Here is a 22,978-nt window from a genome sequence, read left to right as displayed (position 1 = left end):
ACAGAGTGTTAAGAGGTTAATGTATTCCACATACTTGAGCTCATCATTTGATTTCACTTTACAGTGCATTGTTGTGTTAATAAGGCTAAATAAACTCGATTATACGATTGCTAAGCAATCTTCCAAGATCATAGATCAGGATATCAAAAGCCATTGTGCATCACAACCTCTGGAAGCTGGTAGAAAACAAAGCACGACTTTTACAAATGTGCAAAATTCAGGGTAAAAAGACTTTTTTTTTATTATAGTATTTATAAGGCAAACTTGTAATTTGTCCCCGAGGTCACATTTCATCCCTGCGTTGCTTTGGCTTCAGTCCATTTCACAGTGTGAAGTTACTGGTACATATTTAGCAGAGGAGTGCTGCTTCTACAAGCTCTATTCAAATGTAAATAGCTTTTGGGTTCTTGATGTATTACCATATAAAAAAATCACTTTCCAACCAAATAATCCAGTTTATTCAGACCTAGTAATATATCAGTATGTTACAGCATAAAATAAAATGTTTTGTTCAAGTTTATAAGTGAACAATTCGTTTTTTTTAAAAGATATGTTAGCTTCTGAAGCTCTCTGGACTTTAGCACTCAAAGGATGCTGGGTACTTCACAAGGTTTCCAGCAATTTCAAAGTGGATAATCGGGTGAATGAAGTTCATTTCTAAACATTGAATACAGTTAACAGAGAAATGTTTTCCACTGGATTGTCAAATAATCCTTAATGATCCAAAGAGAAATGCTTGCCTATTTCTCCGTATCTCTCAGTAGTGCCTTGTAGCGGTGCTTTATGCTTGTAATAAAAAGCCTGGGAACAGACATCTGTGCAGAATTCCTCCTAAGGTGACATCAAAGGGGGAGTTCTGCCTCCCGTTCACCATCTCCATTCATGTCAGTGGAATGGAACTTCATGATGTCACCGGAATAAAAAAAATGAATGAGATTTTCAGAAGGCAAAAGGTTAATTCTGTGTTCCTAATTTCCTTAACTTTGAAGCAAGATCTTAGAGATTGCACAGTACTGCAGAATGCATAAAGAGACCGTCGACCTGATTGCTGTACATATTATCGCATTTATCTTAAACCAATTCATAATAATCCTTGCCCAACCCACTACTAATTGAAATCACTCAAGTGTTTCAATCAAAATCAAGTGTTTCTACAGCTGTAATGTGTAATTGCCTCGAATGTTTGTCTATGCTTCAGAAATGCACTTCTGTGTCTTGACTCAGATGAATCTCTCAGCTTGTTTCTAGGAAGGTTAAGCATTTATCGAGTATTTTTAATGATACCTAGTGGAAGTTTTCTGACACAAGCAATGGGTTAACATGTGAAAAGTATATTAGCGTGTTTGCATTCATTCCATCAAAAATCTATATCCTGCCACAAGACAACGGAACCCAATACCGAATCAAATATGGTTGAACAAGATTTCACAGAGATAGTATGATCTGTCAATTGGAAAGCACTGAATCAAGCAATTGACTTGCTTATCCATGTGCTAAATGAGTAAAGAAAGCACTTGAGAATGTATCAGCTTCATTGTCATAGCAATCTAATCATTGTGAAGCTAACGTACAAGTGACACAAAATGACCGCAGGGTCAATAGCCCCCTTAAGGCCCACCAGCTAGTTCTTCCATGCTTGTAAGTCCCAGTTATTTCTACAGATTGTTGCACAAATCAGGAGCGATGTCATGGTTTAAAATTTTAAATAAGCTCTTGAAACGTGAATGATTCATTGGCATTTATTGCAATGACGCTGTACATTATTTTGCGGATGGCTGTATAGTGCAGACAGAAACATGTCCACTAGTAGCGTACACTGCAGGAGCTCTTAAAAACCAAAAAAGACCCTTTATCCAAGGTTACTAAAGTAACTGCAATTCATCTGTAAACAAAATTGTGGGATGCAAAAGCTTCTCAATGACATGTTTGTGTACTTGGGGCAATATATAAGCTGTCACAGCATGAAATCAATTTTCTGCCTAGGTTCATCTTGAATCTGAGATTTCTAACACATTAGTGTTGCAATTAGAAACATTTAGCAGCAGACAGTAGACTGAAAGCCAGCAGTCTGCTATCTGACAGTTTCTGCCTGTTCCTCTCTTCCAGCCTATCCATGCTGAAGCAATGAGGGGGACAAGCGCAAGTCGCTGTTGCCTCCGATAATAAATTTATCAACTTTGCAACTTCTGAGGAAAGAAAAGCTTTCCCCTAGCCATTCAACTAAGCCAGATTACTCACACTTAGTTGGTTCAGGTAGGCCTTAGCAAGCTTCCCACTGGGCCTGGGAATTTGTAAAGCGAGGCCTATTCACAATTCTCTGACCCAGACCATGCTTTTATTACATACTGTTTTATTATAGTAAGATCTGTCTCCACCCAGCTTGTAGAAGCAATACTCTTTCTTGTGAATTAAGAAAGTTATCCCCCCACCTTAATCCATATAGCGGTGTGGATTAAGGACACCAGTGTGCCCTGGGATCCTCCGAGTGGACCCTGGAAACTTCTTGTTTCTTCTCTTTGCTGTCTTAGAAAACACTACTGGGGCCTCAGTGAGGATTTGCATCTGAAATAGACTACCTGGTGCTTTCCTGAATGAAGACATCAGATCAAAGTTCAGTTAGTCAGGGCCGTGCTAAAATGTTAAGGAGACTAGGATGTACACAATGAAAAGATGAGCCCTGGCAGAGAATGCAATAAAAACATTGTGATGGGTAATCCAGATAAAGACTAGATTATACAGACCAAAGGACAAACCCCTGTATAAATTGTTTTCAGTGCTTGTACAACAATAAATTCACTCTCCGAGGATGTGTTTACAACAGCATTTCTTGCTGAAAAGCGTGGGTCTCTGTTCTATATTTATACCACAAGGGTGATAAAACAAATGTGAATTCAGTGGATAATGTTGTTAAAAACTTCATAATCCAATTGTAAAGGTGTTGTTAAAATAGTGACTAGTCAGTTTCTAACACACATTGCTGTTTTTTGATTGAAACAGTTGTGAAGCAATGCATATAAAGCAATGCAGAACATTCCTCGTCACCTAAAAGTGCTAGCATTGTTTTTAAAACTCTATAGATCATACATTATCCTGTATTAGCCTTATTTTATTTTTTGCCAATTTATGCCAGTTCCCTCCTAAAAGTGTCTTGATTCCACAGGCACTAGTCACCCCTGATGCCTTGCTCAAGTGTCTATACTTGTGTAAGCCTAGACAGTGAGTGCCAGTAGGCTATTCAACCACAGAGGTGCATCACACCTCAGGACAATCTGTCACACATATGCTCTTTCCAAAGGGGTGGACTAGATAGATAGATATAAAGCAAGAAAGACTTGCATTTATACAGCGTCTTTCACAACCTCATGATGTCCCAAAGCGCTTTACAGACAATTAAGCACTTTCTGAAATGTAATCACTGTTGTAATGTAGGAAACGCAGCAGCCAATTTGTGCACAGCAAGGTCCCACAAACCGCAGACCAGATAATCTGTTTTAGTGATGTTGGTTGAGGGATAAATATTGGCCACTACACCAGGGAGAATTCCCCAGCTGTTCTTCAAAATAGCGCCATGCGATCTTTTACGACCACCTGAGAGGGCAGATGCGTCTCATCTGAAAGACGGCACCTCTGACAGTGCAGCACTCCCTCAGTACCGCACTGGAGTGTCGGCCTGGATTTTGCGCTCAAGTCTCTGGAGCGGGACTCGAATCTACAACCTTCTGATTCAGAGGCGAGCGTGCTACCAGCTGAGCCTCGGCTGACACCCACCGTGAATGGGAACCCTGACTGACATTTCCTCTCTCCCATTCCGGAGACATAGACTGCAGCCTCTGTACTGGCAACCTGGCTGAGGTCAGTTAACTGAGCCCAGAACCTCGCCACTTCCGGTCTGTAGGTGACATCCTGTGGTTACCAACTGAGTCACTAAGGGAGCTCCAGTAAAAGCATTATCTTTCCATGAAATAAATATTAAGTTAAGTTAATGTTTATACATTACTGTGGTTACTATTATGTTGACTTGTTTTTCTTCCAAAGAGAGTCATAAATCAGCATTAAGCCTTTGTATCTGATATTATAACACCAAGATTCAGTGTGATTATATAAAGCATGCTAAAGTTTTGCTTCCAAATCATATTCCATTGTGATATTTCCTGAAATTCAATTCAGTGCCGATACGTTTTGGGTGATTTCTATTTGACTTTTAAAGTTGCGTTCTTCACTTGACAGACAGCCTTGACGTCCTCCTCAAGATTTGGTCATTATTACGATGTATCTAAAACAATGAGTACCGAGCTCCAGCGCTCAGTCAAGTGCCACAGCTTTTTCCTACCTGATGAAGTTCCATTGGATTTAGCTGCTTCTGAATTTGGGTAAGTCCTCACCTGAGCTGCGATGAAAACCTCAAAGAGCTTATGTGGCATAAATGGCAAATCTCTAAATTTCTATTGAAGAAACCAAATGAATTTGCTGCACCATCGTTTTAATGTTTTAACGCAATTTGGTGTACATATTCCCTACTGCTTTAAAAAGGATTTTTTGTGTTAATCCAACAAAATTCTACCAATATCGGTTAGATTTTTCCTATTCATATCTGACTATATTTCCCACATATAGCCTCGGTACAGTTTATGACATTAGGTGGAGCTCATTTTAAATCTTTATCCTGTTAGAAATACTGAAATGCAAATTTTTTAAATTTAACTATATTTGATTTACTTTCAAGATGAAACATCATTCAGCAGTGGTGTAATTTTACTTTGTAATGAATGATCTGTAGCTGTCTCTTGTCAATGTTGGGTAGTTAACATTCCCTTCAGCTCCATGCTTGACTGGGCGGACATGCATGCACACAAGTAACCCGATTAAGCCTACCACCAAGTTGCTTAATAAAAAAAGGACGAGGAACAAGTTATAATTTCAAACGGCCATAAGGCCGAGCAAAATTGATTTGAAGACGTCTAGTTTCAAGTGTTAATGTAGTGTGACTTGAGAAAGAATCCTGCTCTGGTGAAGTTGGGATCTTCTGAGGATTCGTGCAGTGTCTGACTGTTCTTTTTATTTATTTCCTGTATGCTGGAGTCACATCTGCTGCTGCTGCTGCTTAACAGTGGCAGTGTGGGTTCTTTACCCAACTGGTCTTGTGAGATCAGTAAACTTCAAATTCATTAGATCTTGAAGGAGGTGGAAGGGATTAGTGGGGAGGAGCATGCATTGTCGGCAACAGATAACAATTGAGTTGCTACTAAAGTTTCCCACCAGTCCACTTCACGGTGTACAACCTGATCAGCATGCCTCACAACTCTCATTCAGTGTTCTTAAGTTGCTTGTTGTATATTTGTATTTCATCTAATTACTACTACAACCTGCCTCTTCAGTTATCAACTCCATTTTGGGGGAAGATTCTTAGTAGATAAATACAAGCTTGGCTACTTATGCAAATTGATTGATTGCAGGGAGCTTCTTATCACAACACCAGTTTCTCTGAAAGACTTTTGTTAATTATTTTTGAAGATGCACAAGACATCCCATTGCTGCAATTATACTGTAGATTCCAGCCTGAGACCAAGATCTGGACAGTGCGATGCACAACCAGCGTCCCCAAACTATACTGCCTATTACACCCCGTTGTAGGTAGCATTGCACTCAGCAACATCGGAAACACTGCAACAACTTGCATTTATATAGCACCTTTAACGTAGTAAAACGTCCCAAGGCGCTTAACTGCATTCCACATATATTGAACTGGAGGCCAAACAAATTAACTTCAGTGTAAGCTTAACAATGCAAATGGGATATAGGGCCCACGTGAATAAAAGTCATAAAGTCACTGTTCATCTAGCACAATTTCCAACAGACACTCATTTAACTTAGTTTCTATCACTATTTTTTATACAATTCCAGCTTCACATAAAACATGTTGCAAACTGGATCTTTTCTTATCTGTTTGACAGCAACCATTGATTTATTACCTGATCTGAAAGGGATTGGAAGATATGGGTAAAGATACTGGCCTAGAAATTGGGTTGAGGCGCCAAGTTTGCCTGAGCGCAGGATTTAGCGCAGCGTTCGAGTCTTCAGCGATCGCCAGAAATTCAGTTTCAGCGCCCCTAGAGGGAGACGGGGCGAGGCTCGAGGCGCTCCGCGTCCCTCTTAGGGCGCTGAAACTGAATATTGCAGCGCAACGTGCCGCAGCGCCACACGCTGCGGCACGGCACGCTGCGGTACTGCAGGCCTTCCTCCCATTGTTAAGGGGGAGGGGCCTGCAACAGCGCGATCCCCGATCGCGAATGCCGGCAAAAGAGCCCGGCACCGAGGAGAAGTGCCGGGCTCTCGGGAAACAGCCGGCAATGCCGCGGGGGTGGGGGGCGGTCAGGAGGCCAGGGACGGAGGTGCTGGCAGGCGACCGCCAAAAAAGGCGGCCGCCCCGCACCTCCACCTTAACTTGCGCCGCTGCCGGCACAGTAAGGCCCCGTGAACCGGGCGCGGGTAGCGAACAGCGCAACTGCGCCGTTCGCAACCAAATATCGTGAACAGGGCGCGAATGGGGCGCTGCGCACACCGATGACGTCATCGGTGGCGGCGCAGCGCAAAAGGCTAATGCCACCATTATCGCCCAAACTCAATATCGCGGGAGGCGCAGCCAGTGGCGCTACAGCCACTGCCTGCCTCTTTAGGCGCTAACAAGTGGCGCTACTCACCCAATTTTTCCCCCACTGTGTATTGGAGACACTGGAGAGGATGCAAAAATGATTTACAAGGATGATACTAGAACTGCGAGGTTATACCTATCAGGAAAGCATGAACAGGCTGGGTCTCTTTTCTCTTGAAAAGACAAGGCTGAGGGATGACCTAATAGAGGTCTTTAAAATTATGAAAGGTTTTGATAGAGTAGACACAGAGGCCTCGATTTTAACTGACCCGTGGAGTCAGGATTGGAGGCGTGCGGGGGGTTAAAGTCCCGAATTCGGGGGTCCCGACACCATCCCGCCCCAAACCCGCCTCCACGTAAGTTTCAAAGGAGGCGAGTACCCGTGCCGAACTGGGACCCGCCTACCTGAGGCGGGAAGGGATTAGTGACAATTAACTGCCTGTTAACAGGTAGTTAACAGGCAGTTTTTAGCCTAATCCTATTTTAAAGCTTGAAGTGTGGGATTCTCGACGGCTCCAAACCACGCCAAATTAGAGGAGTCGGGTTGAAGGACTTGGAGGGGTCGATGTGTCGGTGTTCAGGTGAGTGATGGGTGCATGAGTGCAAAGGTAAGTGTGTTCGGTGTGTCTAAAGTGTGTAAAGAAGTTTAAATTACCTGTACTTACCTTTACCGCCTTCCTTCCTCTAGGTTTCGGGAGTCCATCATCTAACCGGCACAGAAAGCAGAACGGCTGCGAACTGTCAAAAGTGACAGCCTGCAGCTTTCTGTGCTGGAGAGATTTCTAACTGAGTCTGTGTAGAAGGACTCAGGTTAGAAGTAAGACTGTCAGTGTTTGACAGCATCTTGACAGATGAAATTTCAGTCTGTGACATCACCTGTTGCCGGATGGCCCTTAATTGGCCTGCTGAGCCCGCTGGGCGGGCTCAACAAGGCCAATCAAGTTAAAATCGTGTGGATTGGCCGCATCTCGATGGAGGCGGGACTACAACCCCGAAAGTTGTAGTCCCGCCTCCTTCCCGACTTCTGAGTGAAAATCACCCCCAGAGAGAGTGTTTCCACTTGTGGGGAAGAGCAAAACTAGAGGCCATCAATATAAGATAGTCACCAAGAAATCAAATCGGGAATTTAGAGGAAACTTCTTTGCCCAGAGAGTGGGGAGAATGTGGAACTCGCTACCACAGGGAGTGGTTGAGGCAAATAGTATAGATGCATTTAAGGGGAGGCTAGACAAGCATATGAGGGAGTAGGGAATAGAGGGTTATGCTGATAGAGTTGGATGGAGGAAGGCTCGTGTGGCGCATAAACGCCGTCATGGACTGGTTGGGCTGAATGGCCTGTTTCTGTGCTGTATATTCTATGTCTGTGTAATTCTATGAATTGTACTGAAGAGATTATCAGTGGTCTTTAGTTAATAGATGACATCACCTGTTAGCAGTTGTGTCCTTTAATTTTTTTTTAATTCAGCAAAATATAGGATGATCATTAATATCCACAAAACACTCCTTTAGTCAATAGTAAAAATGCATTGTGTGAAATCTATTTTTTTTTTTTTTAAGTAATCCTCATGTATTGGCATTCTTATTTAACCCAGCAGTAGACAGCATGGTAACATCATCATCTGGTGACAAATCTCTAATAATCCCTCCCAATTGGTTAGCGGACTGCTATGAAATGGCATTATCCTGCTTTGGAGCTTGTTTTTTGTTTTAAACTTGAGCGATTAAAACTATTTTCGGTTGCAAAAAGAATAATTATTAATTAGGAGCTGGATATTGGGTAGAGATTCAACAGCAGCTTGTATTTATGTAGTGCCTTTAACACAGAAAAATGTCCCAAGGCACTTCACAGAGGCATAATCAAAAAATAGACGCTGAGCCAAAGAAGGAGATTTTAGGAGCAATAGGCAAAAGCCTGATCAAAGAAGTGGGTTTTAAAGGACAAGAGGGAGGTGGAGAGACGTAAAGGTTTAGGGAGGGAATTCCAGAGCATGGGGCCTAGGCAGCCGAAGACACAGCCACATTAATGGTGGGGCAAAGGGACAGTGGGGAGCCAGAAGAGACTTGAATCAGAGGAGTGGAGAGTTTGGGAGGGGTTGTATGGCAGGAGAAGATTGCAGGGATGGGGAGGGGAGGGGCGAGGCCATGAAGGGATTTAAGAAGATGAGAAGTTTAAATTATAGGCGTTAGGGGACCAGGCGGCAGTATAGATAAGCGAGGGCAGGGGTGATGGGCAAGCAGGACAAGTTAATGGGTAGTAGACTTTTGAAGATTATGGAGCAGTAGAGGATGGGAGTCCAGCCAGGAGAACACAGAAACAGTGAAATCTGGGTGTGGCAAACGGCATGGATGAGGGCTTCAGCAGCTGATTGGCTGAGAGGGTAGGGGGGGGAGCAGATAATGCTACGGAAGTGAAAGTAGGTGGTCTTTTTGGTGAAGAGGCTATAGGGTCAGAAGCTCAGCTCGGGGAAATTAATACACCAAGGTTGTGAATCGCCTGGTTCAGCAGCCAGTGAGGGCGATGGAATCGACGAAATTTATTACAATAACCAATAAAGTTGTGGTAAACCACTGTTATACCTGTCTGTAAGTGTATGTGTATTCCACTAGGTACAGGTCTGGACATGCCTCGGCTGACTCCTCCCACTATTCCAGGTATATAAGTGACTACCTCCCAGTCCCTTAGTATTCTGGACGGGTCGACCACTCGAGACAAGACCTTCATTCTTTAGTTAATAAAAGCCTGGTTGTTACTCGCTTAACCTCAGTCTTTTGAGTAATTGATGGCGCATCAATTTTATTAACTAAATTTTTTATAATGGAGAAGATCCTCACACCAGCATGCCTGGACCTGGACAGTCGGGAAGCGGACGCTTCCACCAAGTTTGCTCACTGGCTCATGTGCTTCGAGACATTCCTGACTGCCTCCACTGCGGTCGTAACGGATGCGAACAAACTGTCTGTCCTGATCGCCAAGGTGAACCACCAAGTGTACTCAGTCATCCGGGACGCGACCTCGTACACAGCCGCCCTCCAGCTCCTCATGACCAAGTACACGCGCCCTGTGAACGAAGTATACGCCAGGCACCTACTGGGGAGTCGCAAGCAACAACCTGGGGAATCGACTGAGGAATACCTCCAAGCTCTGTCCGTGCTTGGCCGGACCTGTGGGTGTAAGGCGGTAACGCCCACTACGTACACGGAGGAACTGATCCGGGATGCCTTCGTAGCGGGCCACAGGTCCAACTACACCCGACAGCGACTGCTGGAGCAGAGTGACCTCACCCTCGACAAAGCCTCCGAAATTGCACTAACGCTGGACGCAGCCTACTGGGGCATGGATGCCTACTCCTCTGCACCGTGGACGCCGCGGGGAACGACAACCTGGGACACGGTAGGACAGCCCCATAGCACAATCCCCATCCGCCCTGAAGACCGCCAATATACTGCTTTTGAGGCAAACGGCCGCCTCTATCACTTCCTTAGGGTTCCCTTTGGCGTTACCAACGGGGTCTCCGTCTTCCAAAGGGAGATGGACCGAATGGTCGATCAAAACGCGCTACAAACCACTTTCCCTTACCTAGACAATGTGACCATCTGCGGCCATGACTTGCAGGACCATGACGCAAACCTCAAGAAATTCCTCCACACCGCCCAACTCCTGAACCTGACATATAACAAGGAGAAGTGCATATTCCGCACAGACCGCCTCGCCATCCTTGGCTGTGTTGTGGAACACGGGGTCATCGGTCCCGACCCGGACCGGATGCATCCCCTTATGGAACTCCCACTGCCCCACTGCCTAAAAGCTCTGAAGAGGTGCCTAGGGTTTTTTTCCTACTACGCTCAGTGGGTCCCCTACTATGCAGACAAAGCCCGTCCGCTGATCAAGTCCACCTCTTTTCCCCTGACGGCAGAGGCCCGCTTGGCCTTCCACCATATCAAGGAGGACATTGCCAAAGCCACCATGCACGCAGTGGACGAATCCATCCCCTTCCAGGTGGAAAGCGACACGTCCGACTTTGCCCTGGCCGCCACCCTTAATCAGGCGGGGAGACCTGTGGCCGCCTTCTCACGAACCCTCCAGGGCCCGGAGACCAGACACTCCGCAGTCGAGAAGGAGGCCCAGGCCATTGTGGAGGCTGTGCGCCATTGGAGGCACTACCTGGCCGGAAAACGATTTACCCTGCTCACTGACCAGCGTTCAGTTGCTTTTATGTTCAACAACAAGCAGAGGGGCAAAATCAAAAATGACAAGATCTTGAGGTGGAGAATCGAACTTTCCACCTACAATTACGAGATCTTGTACCGGCCTGGGAAGCTCAATGAACCCCCAGATGCCCTATCGCGTGGCACCTGCGCCAGCGCGCAGATCGATAGGCTGAGGGCCCTCCACAATGACCTCTGCCACCCGGGGGTCACCAGGTTCTTCCACTTCATCAAGGCCCGCAACCTGCCTTACTCCATCGAGGAGGTCAGGACCATGACCAAGAACTGCCAAGTCTGCGCTGAGTGCAAACCGCACTTTTATAGACCAGACAGAGCCCACCTGATAAAAGCCACTTGCCCTTTCGAACGCCTGAGCGTCGATTTTAAAGGGCCTCTCCCCTCCTCCGACCGCAATGTGTACTTCCTCAACATCATTGACGAGTACTCCCGTTTCCCGTTCGCTATCCCCTGCCCGGACATGACCAGTGCCACGGTCATTAAATGTCTGAACAGCCTCTTCACCCTGTTCGGTTTCCCCAGCTATATCCATAGCGACCGGGGCTCATCGTTTATGAGCGACGAACTCCGCCAGTACCTGCTCGCTAGGGGTATAGCCACAAGCAGGACCACCAGTTACAACCCCCGGGGGAACGGACAGGTGGAAAGAGAGAATGCAACAGTTTGGAAGGCCGCCCTACTAGCCTTAAAGTCTAGGGGCCTTCCGACCTCCCGCTGGCAGGAGGTGCTCCCCGATGCGCTCCACTCGATTCGGTCACTGCTCTGCACTGCCACCAATGCCACCCCTCACGAGAAAATGTTTGTCTTCCCAAGGAAGTCCACATCGGGGACATCGTTACCGCCATGGCTGACGTCCCCAGGGCCAGTACTACTGAGAAGACACGTGAGGACCAATAAAACGGACCCCCTGGTCGAGAGGGTCGACCTCCTCCACGCCAACCCCCAGTACGCTTACATTGCGTACCTGGACGGGCGGGAGGACACAGTCTCCATACGAGACCTCGCACCCTCGGGGACCGCTGTAACCCACTACCCATTACCCCCCCCCACGACCCGATATCCAACCCCAGCAGCCGGCACGCCTGAGCCCGTCACCCACGAGGACTACACTCCAGTGCACCAGCCTACACGGGACGCGACGCCGGAAGCTCCACCACCCCTGCCGTCGCCACGTCGATCACAGCGGCAGACAAGACCTCCGGAGAGACTCCAATACACGAACTTTTAAATACACTTCACCCCGCCGGACTCATTTTTAAACAAGGGGTGAATGTGGTAAACCACTGTTATACCTGTCTGTAAGTGTATGTGTATTCCACTAGGTACAGATCTGGACATGCCTCGGCTGACTCCTCCCACTATTCCAGGTATATAAGTGACTACCTCCCAGTCCCTTAGTATTCTGGACGGGTCGACCACTCGAGACAAGACCTTCATTCTTTAGTTAATAAAAGCCTGGTTGTTACTCGCTTAACCTCAGTCTTTTGAGTAATTGATGGCGCATCAAAAGTGTGACTGCATCTAGAGCTTGGGGAGAATTATTGGTGGTGATTAACTGTTAAAGGATCAATTATTATGTTCACTGTATAGTGCAGCTTTCCTTGGCACAAGTACATTTTCTGGAACATTGTTACTTGAAAGGGAATAAACTGTTTTTAAGAAAACAAATGTCATCATCGATTTTTTTTGAAGTTTCTGCAAACGTATAATTAACTCTGAATTGTAATTTTGCTAACTGGAAACTTCACATGTTTAACTTTCATTGGGCAGCACAGTAGCAGTTTGAACAAACTACAGTTTGGTCTGGCTGGGATCTATTCTTTTCTGCAGTAGGATTTATGCGCCCAAATGTTCATCTGCGTCGTTACTTGTTAGAAGAATGTTTTAGGGACTGGTACAGCGCATTGCGGAACCGTCCTTTTGACTCGGTGACCTGTGCTCTGCCATTCAGCCCAAACAGAAATGAACAGATGATGCTCTCCATCATGGCTGTCACGAATGAAAGCACTTTAGGCCATCTCTCAAGCCAGTATCCCGTAGGCACCAATCCACAGCCCAGGAATTGGCAGTAATTTAGCAATCTTGTTCAAAAAAGACGGCCAGGGTAAGAAAATCATCTTGACAGAGTAGCTGGGGTGTTTTTCTGAGGCAATAAGAAAGCAGTGAACACTGGAAGTTTGAAACAAACACAGAAAATACACAGCTAGGCAAACAAGAGACGGATCGGTTACATTTCCAGTATAAATCTTCATCGGAACTCGAGTGAGGATTGGTATTGTGAGCTTTGTCAAGACAGTGCATGGAAACCTTTCATTGTAAATGACCCATGCCATACTTGACCAAAATACTTGGTGCTGTTATTGGGGGGAAAAAAACAGAAAAATTATCCATTCCCCTCACTGTCAATCCTTGTCCTAATGTAGCAGACCTGCTGCTGCCTTTCAAAGTTCATGTTTGTGCTTTTAGTGAGAAAATAGTAATTTGAAAGAATCCTTGTGATTAATGTATAGAAAATCATCTGTTCATTGAAAGACTTGCATATGTTAGAAACGCATTTTGCCTCTCTCCATTAACACATTTGCTCCCATATATTAACACTTAAAACCCTCAGTGGAGATGTGGGGTGACAATGTAATAACGAAGGTGATAATGATTTAAAATGGAGATGTTTCATTTGGCAAAATTATTCACACTTTATTGAACAAAATGTTAAGAACGCAGTTACTCTCTGTAACTATTTAAGAATAGTTAATGTTCAACAAAAATTCTTCATACTACGTTGATGCTGATTAAAATATGACCAAATAATTTCTAGCGATTCTGTGGTGATTACATTGCAGCCTTTGAGTTAAATGTTCTTAGTGTATACCACATGAACAAACTTCACAATACAAGATTGGTTAGAGAGCCAAGCTGAATATAGAAAGTACAGGGGAGATTTAAAAAGGGAATAAGGGCAGAGAGAGCGTATCAGAATAGATTAGCGGCTAACATAAAAGGGAACCCAAAAGTCTTTTATTAAACACATAAAAAGTAAAAAGGGTAATCAAAGGAAGGGTAGGGCAGTTTAGGGACCACAAAGGAGATCATCTTGTGGAGGCAGGGGGCGTGGCTGAGGTACTAAATGAGTACTTTGCATCTGTCTTCACTAAAGAAGAGGATGCTGCCAATGTAACAGTAATGTAGTAAAGGAGGAGGCAGTAGCGATATTGAATAGGATAAAAATAGATAAAGAGGAGGTACTTAAAAGGTTGGCAGCCCTCAAATTAGAAAAGTCACGTGGTCCGGATAGGATGCATCCTAGGTTACTGAGGGAGGTAAGGGTGGAAATTGCGGAGGCTCCGGCCACAACCTTCCAATCCTCATTGTATATGGGGGTGGTGCCAGAAGACTGGAGGATGACAACTGTTGCACCCCTGTTTAAAAAAGGGGAGTGGGCTAAACCTGGCAACTACAGGCCAGATAGCCTAATGTCAGTGGTGGGGAAACGTTTGGAGACAATAATCCGAGACAAAATGAATTGGCATTTGGAAAAGTATGGGCTAATAAACAAAAGTCAACACGGATTTGTTAAAGGCAAATCGTGTTTGACTAACTTGATAGATTTCTTTGAAGTAGTGGAGCGGGTTGACTAGGGGAGTGCAGTTGATGTTGTGTACATGGACTTTCAAAAGGCGCTGAAAAAGTACTACATAATAGACTTGTTAGCAAAATTGAAGCCCATAGGATTAAAGGGACAGTGGTAGCATGGATGCAAAATTGGCGCAGGGACAGAAAGCAGAGAGTAATGGTGAACGGTTGTTTTTCAGACTGGAGGGAAGTATACAGTGGTGTTCCCCAAGGGTCGGTATTAGGACCACTGCTCTTTTTGATATATATTAATGACCTGGACTTGGGTATACAGGGGATAATTTCAAAGTTTGCAGGTGGGGTGAGAGTAACTGCCCTTGACATCAAGGCAGCATTTGACTGATAGTGGCAGCAAGGAGCCCTAGTAAAACTGAAGTAATTGGGAATCGGGAGGGAAAACTCTCCTGGCTGGAGTCATACCTAGCACAAAGGAAGATGGTTGTGGTGGTTGGAGGTCAATCATCACAGTCCCAGGACATCGCTGCAGGAGTTCCTCAGGGCAGTGTCCCAGGCCTAACCATCTTCAGCTGCTTCAACAATGACCTTCCCTCCATCATAAGGTCAGAAGTGGGGATGTTCGCTGATAACTGCACAGTGTTCAGTGCCATTCGCAACTCCTCAGATAATGAAGCAGTCTATGCCTGCATGCAACAAGACCTGGACGACATTCAGGCTTGGGCTGATAAGTGGCAGGTAATATTTGCGCCACACAAATGCCAGGCAATGACTACATCCAACAAGCGAGCGTCTAACCACTGCCCCTTGACATTCAACGGCATTACCATCAATATCCTGGGGGTCACCATTGACCAGAAGCTTATCTGGACCAGCCACATAAATACTGTGGCTACAAGAGCAGGTCAGAGGCTGGGTACTCTGCGGCGAGTGTCTCACCTCCTGACTCCCCAAAGCCTTTCCACCATCTACAAGGCACAAGTCAGGAGTGTGATGGAATACTCTTCACTTGCCTGGATGAGTGCAGCTCCAACAACACTTGAAGCTTGATACCATCCAAGACAAAGCAGCCTGCTTGATTGGCACCCCATCCACCACCTTAAACATTCACTCCCTCCACCACCAGCGTACCGTGGCTGCAGTGTGTGCCATTCTACAAGATGCACTGCAGCAACTCGCCAAGGCTTCTTCGGCAGCAACTCCTAAACCCGAGACCTCTTCCACCTAGAAGGACAAGGGCAGCAGGTGCATGGGAACACCACCACCTCCAAGTTCCCCTCCAAGTCACACACCATCCTGACTTGGAAATATATCGCCGATCCTTCATCGTTGCTAGGTCAAAATCCTGGAACTCCCTCCCTAACAGCACTGTGGGAGTACCTTCACCACATGGACTGCAGCGGTTCAAGAAGGTGCCTCACCACCACCTTCTCAAGGGCAATTAGGGGTGGGCAATAAATGCTGGCCTTGCCAGCAACGCCCACATCCCATGAACGAATAAAAAAAGAGACGAAACTCAGAAATGTAGTAAACAATGAGAATAGCAACAGACTTCAGGAGGACATAGACAGACTAGTGAAATGGGCAGACACATGGCAGATGAAATTTAACACAGAGCAGTGTGAAGTGATACATTTTGCTAGGAAGAATGAGGAGAGGCAATATGAACTAAATGGTACATAAGAACATAAGAAATAGGAGCAGGAGTAGGCCAATCGGCCCCTCGAGCCTGCTCCACCATTCAATAAGATCATGGCTGATCTGATCCTAACCTCAAATCTACTATCACTCTACATCCCTCCCGAACCCATGTGATCTCCTGGGAGAGGCAAAAAACCAGATAAAAAACCCAATGGCCAATTTGGGAGAAAAAAATCTGGGAAATTCCTCTCCGACCCATCTAGGCGATCGAAACTCGTCCAGAAGATCACTGTCCCTATATTTTCTACAGTACTTACTTTCTGTAAAAGGTGATCTCCACCCCAGCCAGGAACAGGAATAGAACCATCTCCTGAAATCTAACACATAATTAGAACACAAGAAGTAGGAGCAGAACCAGGCTACACGGCCCCTGGGCCCGCTCCGTTACCCACAGGGCCATGACCGTTCCGAACATAGACTCATGTCCAATTTCCTGCCCGCTCCCCGTAACCCCTAATTCCCTTTACTTCTAAGAAACTGTCTATTTCTGTTTTAAATTTATTTAATGATGTAGCTTCCACAGCTTTCTGGGGCAGCAAATTCCACAGACCTACTACCCTCTGAGTGAAGAAGTTTCTCCTCATCTCAGTTTTGAAAGAGCAGCCCCTTATTCTAAGATTATGCCCCCTAGTTCTAGTTTCACCCATCATTGGGAACATCCTCACCACATCCACCCGATCAAGCCCCTTCACAATCTTATATGTTTCAATAAGATCACCTCTCATTCTTCTGAACTCCAATGAGTAGAGTCCCAATCTACTCAACCTCTCCTCATATGTCCACCCCCTCATCCCCGGGATTAACCGAGTGAACCTTCTTTGTACTGACTCAAGAGCAAGTATGTCTTTTCTTAAGTATGGACACCAAAACTGTATGCAGTATTCCAGGTGCGGTCTCACCAATACCTTGTACAACTGCAACAATACCTCCCTGTTTTTATATTCTATCCCCCTAGCAATAAAAGCCAACATTCCATTGGCCTTCTTGATCACTTGCTGCACCTGCATACTAACTTTTTGAGTTTCGTGCACCAGGACCCCCAGATCCCTTTGTACTACAGTACTTTCCAGTTTCTTGCCATTAAGATAATAACTTGCTCTATGATTTTTCCTGCCAAAGTGCATAACCTCACACTTTCCAGTATTGTATTCCATCTGCCAAATCTCTGCCCACTTACTTAGCCTGTCTATGTCCCTTTGCAGGTTTTTTATGTCCTCCTCACTCACTACTTTCCTTCCCATCTTTGTATCATCTGCAAACTTTGATATGTTACACTCGGTCCCCTCCTCCAAATCATTAATGTAGATTGTAAAGAGTTGGGGACCCAGCACTGACTCGCAGAACACCACTAGTTACTGATTGCCAGTCTGAGAACGAACCATTTATCCCAACTCTCTGCTTTCTGTTAGATAGCCAATCCTCCACCCATGGGATGCAAGAGCAGAGAGACCTGGGGGTGTATATACACAAATATTTGAAGATGGCTGGACAAATTGAGAAGGCTGTTAAAAAGCATATGAGATCCTTGGCTTTATTAATAGAGGAATAGGGTACAAAAGCAAGGAAATGATGCTAAACCTTTATAAAACACTGGTTAGGCCTCAGCTGGAGTATTGTGTTCAATTCTGGGCACCACAATTTAGGAAGGATGTCAAGGCCTTGAAGAGGGTGCAGAAGAGATTTACTAGAATGGTACCAGGGATGAGGGACTTCAGTTATGTGGAGTGACTGGAGAAGCTGGGGCTGTTCTCCTTAGAACAGAGAAGGTTAAGAGGAGATTTGATAGAGGTGTTCAAAATCAGGAATGGTTTTGATAGCGTATATAAGGAGAAACTGTTTCCAGTCAGTAACCAAAGCACACAGATTTAAGGTGATTGGCAAAAGAACCAGAGGTGACATGAGGATACATTTTTTACACAGCAAGTTGTTGTGATCTGGAATGGGCTGCCTGAAAGGGGGGTGAAAGAAGATTCAATAGTAACATTCAAAAGAGAATTGGATATATACTTGAAAAGGAAACATTTGCAGAGCTATGGGGAAAGAGCAGGGGAGTGGGATTAATTGGATCGCTCTACCAAAGCACAGGCACGATGGGCCGATTGGCCTCCTCCTGTGCTGTATCATTCCATGATTACCTTAGAATCAGCAGTACTTTTGCACCATTCTAAGAAATTATAAACAATAGTCTATGGTGTAACAAAGAATGTCATGGAGGTCAATTGAAGACCAAGTCCACAGGTTGAATTCCTCAATCTGAAAGGTACCCCTAATTTTCCAGACCAGTTAATGCCTTGAAGATTTGGGTAATGAATGTGACACATTGACTGCAGCAGTTGGTTACAGTCATGTTTGTACTGTAAGCTGAATGGAAACGTCATTTTCCGTACAGTATATCCTGTATATTCATATGCATTTGTTATCCATCGTGCTGTTTTAAGTTAATGTGTGGAGGGATTTCCTTTCAGAAACATTGTACATTTTATGAGGGATTACCATTTAAGTACAGAGTTTTTGAGTGGGGAATTAAAGGCTGGATGCATAAATGTATCTGGTTAAAGTGCCATAGTATGTTGCAAAATTGTAATGGCAGAGCAATCCTGCCCCAGATTCGTTACTGGTTCTGATTGGCACTTTGACAGCTGCAGTTGATTTTATTTTTCACTCCCAGTTCTCTTTCACGTCCCTGTCTCCTGTCCTTCCTCTTCTGAAGGTGTTTCACCGGACGCCAGTTCTTCGGGTAGCAGTCGCTCAGGTGATCATTATTCATGCATCAGCCTTGAGATCAGTGGTGGCAAATAATCTGATTATGGAGGATATATCGATGAGCTGATCCCATCCTGACACATCCATTTCCAGTCAGAGTTACTGTGTAGAAATTGGGAGTGAGAACCCTGACCATTTCTACACCCTCCCCAATCCCCCCGCCCATCCCCATTTCTAATGCCTGAACACGACAGGCATGCCATTGCCCTGGCAGAGATGAGCTCATTTAGATCAGAAATCAAACCTGGGCCAGGCCCAGGATTGGCGATTTTACCCCTTAAAACAAGACGTGGTTGAATTTAGAAATAGAGCCCAGAAAGCACATTTATTGTTTTCCCCAAACGTTGCCTGATGTGACCATAGCTGAAATTGTTGGATGGATGCACGTATCATAAACATTTGGAGTGCATGAAAGAAGAAATTTACATATGTCTGGCACCTTTCACGTCCTCGGGATGTCCCAAAGCGCTTCACAACCAGTGAATTATTTTTTGAAGTGTTGTCGCCATTTTTATGCCGACAAGTACAGCAGCCAATTTGCACACAGCAAGGTTGCACAAACAAGCAATGAGATCAATTCCCAATTAACCTGCTTTGGTGATTGAGAGATAAACATTGGCCAGGACACTGGGAGAACTCCTCTCAAGTCCCTGGAGTGGGGCTCAAACCCATGACCTTCTAACTCAGAGAAATAGAAGAATGAGAGGGGATCTCATTGAAACTTATAAAATTCTAACAGGACTAGACAGACTAGATGCAGGAAGGCTGCTCCCGATGGCGGGGGAGTCCAGAACCAGGGGTCACAGTCTAAGGATAAGGGGTAAGCCATTTAGGACAGAGATGAGGAGGAATTTCTTCACCCAGAGAGTGGTGAACCTGTGGAATTCTCTACCACAGAAGACAGTTGAGGCCAATTCCTTAAATATATTCAAGAAGGAATTAGATATATTTCTTAAGGCTAAAGGGATCAAGGGATATGGGGAGAAGGCAGGGACAGGGTACTGAATTTGGATGATCAGCCCTGATCGCATTGAATGGCGAAGCAGGCTCGAGGGGCCAAATGGCCTACTCCTGCTCCTATCTTCTATGTATATATCTATATAATGCAGGGTAGATGCTGGATCTCTTGTTTATTTCTCTCAGTGCAGGTGAATGAGCGAGACTCTTATAATCTCCCCAACATTGATAAGATAACGGCTTCTGTGGAAATGAGATTGATGGGATGTCAGTCGTCCCCTCTCATGGAACAATAAAACTCATGCATCGACTGAATTAGAGCAGAAGAACGAAGAAGTTATTTTCAGGTACTGTAACATGTAGTTTTAATAATTATGCACCACCCCATAGGAAGAGGATATAATGGTGCTCATTATTATCTGTCCCTTCCTAAATGACCAAAGGGAAATAAGCTCAAGAACGGTTTCGGAAATTTTCCTTGAATTTTACAGACCAGCTTGCTCGTGGATAAGCTTCTTTCCTTTTTTAAAGCCAGATTTAGTCTGATAACTGTAACTACAGGAGGTGGATTTATGGGAGTTGTGGCTGATTTATTCCTTTATAGGACACCCACATGTGCATTCCTGTTGCAAGCAACTGACTTTGAAGCTGGGCCAGTAAATCAAGAACTGTCTGGTTGTGAAAGAAATTTACAAACCAGCACTTTCACTTTTTGTCCTTTTTAGACCCGGCAGCTGGAATGAATACTTTGGAGATTGCCAAGCACGTAAAACTTGAGCACACGTTAAAATTTTATATAAATCAAAAAGTCAACAAAATGCATCAGCTACAGCAAGAGTTATAAATGCATGGCATTTATCAGCTTCTGGCTGGTTAAAGGACATTACATCCCTTATGAGGTCTGACCTCAGTCATAAATCTCTCTAACCGGTCAGTAACCTGTAGTATTTCTCAGCTCAGGGTAGCAGTGAGCAGAAACACTTCAATTTTAAGTGGGAAACTATGAGCTATCATTGAACGTTTAATTGCACCATAGCTACAAGTGATTAACAGCTTAATTGTTGGTTATTAAATATTTATAAAGAAGCTTCCATGATCAATTTTCAGCAAAACTGTTGACCTATGAACAATTAGCAAATGTTACAGTTGTTTGTATTTAATGAATATTGTTAACTGATTATTGCAGTGTTACAGCAGCTTTTATTAAACATTAGTTAATTATTTATAACAGCAATATGAAGATTTTATTAAACAACTGTTAATTATTTGTGATGGTGGTATTGCTGAACATCTTTGTTAAATGATAAAGCAGATAATCTGTAGAAGGCATTGAAATACAATTTTTATTTCGGCAAGTGTAACTGAACTGATAATTCGTGAATGATGAAGTCAGTAGTAAATTGTGGGAATTAAAATTTTCATTTCACTCCCCTCCATAATATATAATTTTACATTACAACACTTCAAATTAAATCGGTTGTAATTTTTTTTCCACTTCGCACTGTTGGGTTTTTAATGTTGCCACATGAGCAGCTTCTCCGCTCTCTTCCCTTCCCCCCCACATACCCTCCCAAAAAGGTGATTTGTTTGCTAGCATGAAGTTGCTCATTAGTTGGAATTAAGTAATCATATTGGCAACTTGGTCCCAAGTCCTAATGGTTTCACCGATGAGCTTAGATCAACTATACATTTATATGTCAGTGGTGGGATGTAAACACTCAAAAAATGAATGGGCCCTGGGTTTCTTGAAAACCTGCACCGAATCAATGGTGTAAGTACAGCGTAATGTCGATTTTCTGTGTAAAAGATCGAAGAAATCCAGGGGTAAGTGACTTATGCTTATTTTTACGATATGCCAGAATTTCTTTGATCATTTATGCCGATTTTGCGAATCCTCTACCAAAACTCCCTGAAGCTCATTAATATAACTGTACTGGTAATTTTATCTTGTACCAAACAAAAATTAACCTAAGTTACAATATATTTAAAAAAACGCAATTTACAGCAGCCATTTTCTCCAACACTTCAGGTTCCTCCTTTCATGGCAGGGCGTTTGCAGAAGCCAACTCTCGCATAGTTTATGCCCCTCAGCCAGCTCGCGACTAAAGCATCAGCATTGCCCTGCTGCAGGAAGGAATGATCCCCAGGCTTCTCATTGGTGGTTCTTGTTTCTGGTAACAGCGCAGGTAAAGGACTTCTTCTGAAGTTCATTCCTACCACGGTGACATTATGACTGCTGACGCTGGCAGTAAATTTCCCAGCTCAGACGCCTCAGGCACAGGCTGATCCAAAGTACCAACTTCTGCTTTATGTGAATGGAGCTGCTCTGGGATACAACAACAGCTTGCATTTATATAGCACATTTTATGTAGAAAAGCATTCTAACCTGCTTCACACAGGCATGATCAGAAATAAATGGACGCCAAGCCAAAGAAGGACATATTAGGAGGGGTTGACTAAAAGCTTGGTCACAAAGAGGTGGGTTTTAGGGAAGAGAGCGTGGCAGAGGGGCTTAGGCAAGCAATTCCAGAGGGCCTAGGTGGCTGAAGGCATGGCTGCCAGTGCTGGTACAAAGGGAGGGAGGGAAGAATGGATGCAGAAATGGCCAGAATTGCAGGAATGGAGAGTTTGGGTGCATTGTAGGGCAGCAGGAGGCTGCAGAGATAGGGAGGGGAGTGGCCTTGGAGGGATTTAAACTTGAGGATGAGAATTTTAAATTGGAGACCGGGAGCCGATGTAGGTCAGCAAGGACAAGTGATAGGTGAGCGGGATTTGGTGCTGGATATGGTCTGAGCAGCAGTTTTTTGGAGGAGCTGAAGTTTACAGAGGATGGAAGATGAGAAGTCAGTCAGGTGAGCCTAGGAATAGTCAAGTCTGGAGATGACAAAGGCAGGAATGAGGGTTTCAGCAGCATAGAATTACGTAGAATATACAGCACAGAAACAGGCCATTTGGCCCAACCAGTTCATACCGGCTCTTTATGCTCCGCTCGAGCCTCCTCCCTTTCTTCCTCAACTAGTGATCAGCATAACCCTCTATTCCCTTCTCCCTCATATGCTTCTATAGCTTCCCCTTAAATGCATCTATGCTATTCGCCTC

The 22,978-nt window shown here is 44.6% G+C and overlaps 1 protein-coding gene across 4 annotated transcripts in view; it reads left to right on the top strand.

Moving 5' to 3' along the window:
* elp4 (elongator acetyltransferase complex subunit 4) overlaps positions 1-22,978 on the top strand; it is a 275,374-nt gene that overhangs the window by 82,648 nt on the left and 169,748 nt on the right. For all 4 annotated transcript variants that reach the window (XR_015081043.1, XR_015081042.1, XM_086008282.1 and 1 more), the window contains exon 5: positions 4,228-4,370. Coding sequence is in view for 2 of the 4 variants with exons in the window: in XM_086008282.1 (XP_085864408.1) it covers positions 4,228-4,370 (143 nt within the window). In the remaining 2 variants the exon portion in view is untranslated. The remainder of the gene's footprint in view (positions 1-4,227; positions 4,371-22,978) is intronic.

Source organism: Somniosus microcephalus, chromosome 15, assembly GCF_052327205.1.
Source record: "Somniosus microcephalus isolate GS21.2 chromosome 15, FLI_Smic_1.0, whole genome shotgun sequence".
Lineage (NCBI taxonomy): Eukaryota > Metazoa > Chordata > Chondrichthyes > Squaliformes > Somniosidae > Somniosus > Somniosus microcephalus.
The sequence above is the reverse complement of the archived record's forward strand: the minus strand, read 5'-3'. Positions and strand labels throughout refer to the sequence as shown.